This window comes from Euphorbia lathyris, chromosome 2 (genome assembly GCF_963576675.1).
Source record: "Euphorbia lathyris chromosome 2, ddEupLath1.1, whole genome shotgun sequence".
Lineage (NCBI taxonomy): Eukaryota > Viridiplantae > Streptophyta > Magnoliopsida > Malpighiales > Euphorbiaceae > Euphorbia > Euphorbia lathyris.
Genome location: NC_088911.1, coordinates 47,721,048 through 47,728,395, shown reverse-complemented (window position 1 = coordinate 47,728,395; position 7,348 = coordinate 47,721,048). Strand labels below are relative to the sequence as shown.

Sequence of the window (7,348 nt, the reverse complement as noted above, 5' to 3'; positions counted from 1 at the left end):
CAAATTACAAGTACTCAATAGGAATTTGCTAACAATCTTCTGCCCTATTTGTGCGACTTTATAACCTTACACACGAAGATACACATAACAACATTAATTAGCTATACTTACAAGAAAAACCCAACAAAATCCGCTTTTCTAATCACAATTAAATTAAATTAAATATATTAATTAAAATTAAAATAATCACTTATTTTCTCATCCCCTTCCCCTATGCATAGTCTTCCACGACCTTTTAATATATATATATATATACATATAAAAAACTGTATCCATCTCCCGTTCCATTCCATTGATCTTATTCAGTTATGGAGTTATTCACTAAAACAAAGGCAGTTAAGCTCCGAAGTCATCTCGATAAATACTTGATCGCTCAAGACGACGGAGAAACCGTTTGTCAGTCTCGAAACGGTTCAACCCGTAAAGCTAAATGGTTTGTGGAGCTTGTAGATGGAAGAACAGACGCTGTACGCCTCAAATCTTTTGCTGGAAAATACCTTACCGCCTCCGATTTACCGTTTCTTTTAGGTATGACAGGGAAAAGAGTTATCCAAACATTACCGGAAAAGATTTCCGATTGGAGATTACAGTGGGAGCCTATAAAAGACGGATTTCAGGTCAAATTAAGAAGCTGGTGCGGTAAGTTTTTGCGGGCCAACGGAGGTACACCGCCGTGGAGGAACTCGGTTACTCACGACGAGCCACATGCTGGTTCGACGGTGAGGTGGATTTTGTGGGACGTACAACCGGTGGACGTGACGGAGACTGAGTCTTTATCGGATTATTTATTGACCATGTCGAGTTTTTCTTCTGTTCCTGATGATGTTCTTGAAGCAGCTTCCGATGAGTATTTAGGGTCGGAGCCGGGTTCGCCCATTTCTCCGATTCCGGTTGTTTCGTCGGTCAGAACTCGGAGGTTCAGCGTTGTTCGGACTATGTCTCCGAGGTTGTCTCCTAAAAAGGTAAGGCAATTCAATTCTTCCCTCCTTGGAAAATTATGCAGGCTTAATTGCTATAATTAATATTAATTTAATAAGAAGGTCATTTATTATTAGGACTATGAATTTAGTCGAATATAATATTACTCCATAAGTTAAAAGGTTTAATTAGATTTATAAACCACATTTATTCGAGGAGAGTTACAGTAAGTGATATATATATTGAGAGAATTGTTGCAGAAATGAATATTTTTATTGGAAATTATAGTAATCATATTTTCTTAAAATAATATGGTTAAGATTTTTTATCTGAAATTACGTATGGATTAGAATAAGTTTGTTAAGGAAAAGAGATTATGTCATATTGTGTAGGCAAGGTCTGGTTTCATACCAAATGTCAAAATTGCAAATTAACATATGTAAGAACCTTTCGTGTATACAATAGGTAGAGAAAAATAATATCCAAAATAACTTTACTCCAATTATAAAGAAAAAATGTTTCAATTTCATCCATGGTTGGTAAAACTTACTAAAGTTTAAAGTATATTGAATTTCATTTTATTTAGATTGAACATTTCTTTTAATTTCAATAAAACCAGTCCGATTAATTTAATAGATTAAATCCCACGAATAGTCATGTACAATTATATTGAAAAAAGCTTACTATTAATAAAAAAATAAATAAATTTTCTATATAACATGTAGGTACGTGACAATAAAAAAAATTAAAATATGTTATTAAATGTCATATCAATTAAATTAAATAAAAGTTATCAAATTTTTTAAAAATGTGGTTGTCAATACATGTAAAAAAAAGTGAGTCATTTCTAATGAAATTGTGATGTTATTATTTCTATCCAAAATAATAAGAATGATTTATATTTTTATTAAAGTAAAATTAAACTTTTGTGAAATTTAAACCAAATTATAATACCCGATGTATTTATCACTGTTAAGGTTTATATTTATGTTTTTTAATACAATGAAAATGTGAATCAGAAATTTAAAAACAAATAAACTGGAAAATGATAAAGTAAAATTATCATAGGTGATCTATAATTTTAGGATACCAATAAAGTGACAACTATAGATGTATGATTTTTTTTTTTCAAAAACCTAAATAATAAGAATAGAGATAGCATGAACAAATTTCCAAAATGGGATGATTAGATTAGATTAGAATACAAAAAGCATATATGACCAAAGTTTGAAGCTTGACAATACCCAAATAATTGAGTGTCCAAATATTTTCAAGTTAGAACTAGTCTTACCTACTCTTTCGCACTATATAAAGGTAATTAATGGGCACTACCCACATTTATAACTTGCTTGGCCTAATAGTTTTCTGATTTATTTTTAGCCACACGTGTTTATATATATATATATATTATGATTATTGATTATCTTCAACCGTCAATTAAAAAATCCATGGTAGAAATTCAATTATTCAATAATAATTGTTGAATTGATATTCAGCGTTGATGGTGAATAAAATGGAAGAAATCATTTCTAAATGACTTTTCATGTTTAATTAATGAGATTCTGCCTTTCAAAATGCAAAAAGCAGACTTGCTTTTACACACAATTTCTAGAAAGCAATTAAAAGTTATTACTTATTACCCTTTTAAAAAAACAAAACCATACCTTTAATGAGAACATTAATAATAATAATAATAATAATAATAAATATGTTTGTTTGTCCCTTTGTTTTTCCTATATACATTTTGTACTCTCTATTTTTATTTATTGCATAATTAGTCCTTGTTCAGTAATAAATCACCAGATACGGATACAACATAGGTTTAAATCTTACAAAATAAAAATAATTGACATTAGAAATAAGATTTTTTTAATTTAAAATTTTCCTTGGTGCAAAGGGTCAAAATAGTGTATATTATTTTCTATTATTTAATTTGTATAAGCCTCTATTAGGTTACCTATTAAGTCCGTAACATATCAATATTATTAGATAATGAAAGCATTAAAAATACGTAGTGAAAAAAAAACTTGAAACAAACAAGAAATAAAACAACCTCAATAATTTCAAAATAGACTAGAAGTCAAAGTATTCATGTAAGAAGATGATTGAAAGAACACGCAATCACTCAAAAGAAATTTTCTTTTCATGATAAAGTTTCTACTTCCTGGAAACTTCTATATTTATTTCAGATGTTTATTCGTGTTTTGACAATTAAATAATTCAGAAATATGTGCTCTCTCACACAGCATCCATATGGTGACCAACTGACTTATTATTCGATTAAATTAAAGAAATGGTTGGATATTCTGTCCAATATTCATATCCAGGTCATAAATGTAAAATCCATAAAGGTAGAATCCCGCGTGTTATTAATTCATGTCCTAAAACTCTAGATGCGGATTAATTCGTCAAGATTGACAATTGGCGATTCATATTGCCAAAAAATTTATAAATCATAGTTTCCATCATTCTTTCTCGGGTAAATTACACTTATGGCCATTAAACTTTATCAATTTTAATATTATGGCAACTGAATTTTAATTTTTAACAGCATAACTACTGAATTTTAAACCTTTTCTAATATGAGTAGTCACTTAACACTTTAAAACAATTGTTGACGGTTTCAAAATAAAAAATTCAAAAAATTAATGATATTCTAATGAATTTTTGTTCTTGAAAATTTTCGTTTTGAGATCATTTAGGTGTTGTGTGGTTAGAAGAGATAGTGATTTTTTAAAGAATGAAAGCTAAAAAAAAGGTGATTTTAAAAAATAAAAAATATGGTTTCCAAGTAAATATTGATATGAACAACTTTAATTCTTAAATATTTTTATTTTCAAATCATTAACAATCATTTTAAAGAGTTATTTAAAGTTGAGTAGTCAATAGTATTAAAAACTGTAAAATTCAATATACATAATATTAAGAATTAAAGTTCTATAACTATAATATTAAAATGAATAAAGTTCAATGAACATGAATATAATTTAGCCATTCTTTTCTCATATTAAATGTTACGATTTGAAATTAATTGTTTACAGGTCAATAGTTTTTTTTATAGATAAATTAAATAATATTTTATTAATTAAGTTTTATATTTAAAAATAATTTTTTTATTACTCTAAAAATAGCCAAATTAAATTACTCTGTTTCTAAATTAACTCTGTTTGCATAAATAATTATAAATAGCCACGTAATTGAAGCCGCGTCCACTTTATACAAATGTGGGCAGCTGGCTGGCGCTGACTATTACCACACTTTGATCCCAATCATCTTCTCCATATATAATTACCTTTTCTCTGCATCTGAACAGAAGACTCAATCTTAAGTTCTAATTTAATTTTTCTGATTCTCCATTTATAGTCAAACTCCAATCCTTTCCGATCAGCCATGGAGTTTTTCAACAACGCAAAAGCTGTACGTCTCCGTAGCCACCACGACAAGTACCTTCACGCCGAGGAAGACGAGGAATCCATCACCCAAGACAGAAATGGATCTTCCAAGAGCGCCAAGTGGGTTATTGAAATTGTACCCGGCTCCGATTCAATTATCCGTCTAAAGTCCTGCTACGGGAAGTACCTGACCGCCTCTAATCAGCCTTTTCTTTTGGGTATGACTGGTCGGAAGGTTCTTCAGACATTGCCTAGAAGGCTTGATTCGTCGCTGGAGTGGGAGCCCATCAGAGATGGAGCTCAAGTCAAGCTTAAGACCCGGTACGGAAACTTCTTGAGAGCCAATGGTGGTCTCCCGCCGTGGAGAAATTCGGTAACCCATGATATTCCTCACCGGACTTCTACTCAGGATTGGATCCTTTGGGATATTGATATTGTTGAAATTGAAGTCAAATCTTCGAGAACTCATCCAAGAGCAGAGCCTCCACCGCCGCAGATTCCTCATTCAGATTCTTTGGATTTCGATTCAATCAGTTCTCCCTCTTCCGCCTCCGTTATCTCCGGCAGCTTTTCCAGACAGGAGGTATGGATCTCTCTCCCCTCTCTCTCTTTCTCTCTGTAAAGTTTGAATCTTTTGTAAATTTTAGAACAATTTTGAAAATTGAGTTTGATTTGCAGTCGACAGAGTCGAATGTGAGTTCGCCGCCGAAATGTGAGGGGAGAATCATATACTACCATGTGGCAGATGAATATGGGGATTTTGACGATGAACTGGGTGAAGCATACTCGTTGAATTTTAAGGGGACAGGGGTGGAGGAGTTAACTCAGAAACTAAGGGAGGAAACGGGTCTTTATGAAATAATAGTGTGTTCTCGTAGTCCGTTGAACGGAAAACTTTATCCTCTGCGTTTACAGCTACCTCCAAACAATGCCGATATGCATGTTGTTGTGGTTGAATCATCATCCAAAGGCCAGTTTCTCTTCTGTGCATTTTATTAAGATGTTTTGTGATTACCTGATTATGATTCCTTTATTTTTTATTTTTTATTGATTAGTTTGTTTGTGGTGGAACAGTGGCTAAGGAATTTGGGAGAAAATGAAGGAAATGTGGAGATGAGAATGTACATAAAGTGTTGAGGGAAATTGTTGTGTTAATGAAGAACAGTACAATAGCTTAATAGTATATGAATTGTTGTTGTTGTGAATGGTATGGTGATCAATTTTTATGTAACCAATGTTACCATACCATGTGATGTCACGACAAACTGCCTGTCCAATTATTTCGTCTATGAGGAAGCCTCTTAAGATATTTATTTCTTACTTTTTATTTATATATATATTTCTTTCATGGGATATTTTATTTTTCTTCTATCCAATATTTATGATGATGACTTTGCTTCACTCATACATAACAAAATAAATTTCATTCTCTGTTAAAAAGAAATTCATTCTATTGGTTGAATAATGAAATTAATTTTCGGTAAAACTAGATAAAATGTGAATGCGTTTATTTTAGGATAGTTTCTGATACGAGTAAATTTGAAAATGCTTTGACCTTAGTCTCTATGTTGCTAAAGTTTAGCATAATATAAAAAAGGCAAAACGCATATTTAAGCCCCTGAACTTTCCCTGTTTTAAGGATCAAGTCTCTAATCAATTATTTTTCCACATTGAACCCCCGATCATTGATTTTGTTATGGATTTGGCCCTTAATTAACTTTTCTGTCGAGTTTAGGAGATGAGAAGATCGATTTCGCAATTCTAATGTTGAAAATCACAAAATGGGAGAGAAGAAAATCGAGTTTGGAAGAATATACTGAAAATTAATTTCTATGATATTTTTAATTTTTATCTCTCCTAGTCAAAGAAATCTTTTTTTTATTTGTCCATGTCAACAAGCCGAATCGCCCTAACGATGTATGCAGTCCAAACTCGACAGAAAAATTAAATAAGGGTCAAATCCATAACAAAATCAATGTTCAGGGGCTCAATATGGAAAAATAATTGATCAGGGGTTTGATCTTTAAAACAGATAAAGTTCAGGGGCTTAAATATACTTTTTACCTATAAAAAATGTTCGCACTGAGTAATTGAGGAAGAATTTTCCTAATGAGGACAATTCGTGTCTTATAAAATTTGTCTTCATTGATTCTAGGGGTGAATTTCCTGATTTATTCAGGAGTAATTTCAAAACTCTTACATTATAGTTTAGTTCGATTAATGGTTTTCTTAACAACATATGTTCTTGGTTCTTGTGACAAGGACATTTATGTAATTTTTTATATTCATTTGATATTAGATGTTCCTCTCTAATTTTCGAAGTTTTTTAGAGTCCCGTTCGACTACAAAGCTAAATGATAAAAAAAATTGATTGAGGTCCAATAATAATTGAAGTAGAAACTAAATCTTATGAACGTGCAGTGTGATATTCTACACCATTGTCATAGCGTGATATCATGCACCATTGTCGTATCTAATTCTTCCTCTTGGGTAGGTGGTTTTACAAAATCTTTTTGCAGAAGCGTCTCATCGATTTTCTTTCTAATGCGGTGATTCCACGTGTTTAGCAATGCCCTAAGTAGTAAATAGATAGGGATTGGTGGGGTTCTCTAAGAGCGTCATTTCAGATGAGTCTTATTGAGTGTGTTGTGTTACCATCCTTGCATGCAAAAATCTTTAAATGAGTATTACGGCTCCATTTTCATCTTCCTAAGATTTCTGCTTCCTTAAACTCTTTTGCAATTCACGATTTCCGAAGCTTCATTTGTTTTTACAGTAAGTTCATCTTTTCCCTTCTCTTTTTTTTTGTTGTATGAAAATGTTGAGAAGAAAGAATCCCCCTAATCCATAATGTTGTTATTGTTGATCCAACCTCTTCTAGCGATTATGAGGTTATAGCCCCCAAGAAGCAAAATCAGAAGAACCAAGTTCTTTTATAGAACTCTAAAGGGAAAGGAAAGAAGATGGTTCCTTCAAAAAGCTCAGAATCCTTAAGGACGGATTGTTACTAACAAGAACAAAATCCGAAGGTCTAGGAA

General features: G+C 31.7%; 1 protein-coding gene across 1 annotated transcript; it reads left to right on the top strand.

The window, feature by feature from the left end:
• The first annotated feature begins 269 nt into the window (after nt 1–269).
• LOC136218087 (uncharacterized) lies at nt 270–5,663 on the top strand. Its single transcript, XM_066004836.1, has 4 exons — nt 270–962; nt 4,282–4,893; nt 4,989–5,280; nt 5,385–5,663. Exons 1-4 carry the CDS (start codon nt 309–311, stop codon nt 5,408–5,410), a joined length of 1,584 nt encoding a protein of 527 aa, XP_065860908.1. The 5' UTR covers nt 270–308; the 3' UTR covers nt 5,411–5,663.
• Nucleotides 5,664–7,348: the final 1,685 nt, after the last annotated feature.

Coding starts and splice junctions, on each gene's coding strand:
- LOC136218087 (XM_066004836.1), top strand. CDS start 309: ATGGAGTTATTCACTAAAACAAAGGCAGTTAAGCTCCGAAGTCATCTC. Junction 963..4,281: donor CGAGGTTGTCTCCTAAAAAG/GTAAGGCAATTC, acceptor CTCCATTTATAG/TCAAACTCCAATCCTTTCCG. Junction 4,894..4,988: donor GCAGCTTTTCCAGACAGGAG/GTATGGATCTCT, acceptor TTTGATTTGCAG/TCGACAGAGTCGAATGTGAG.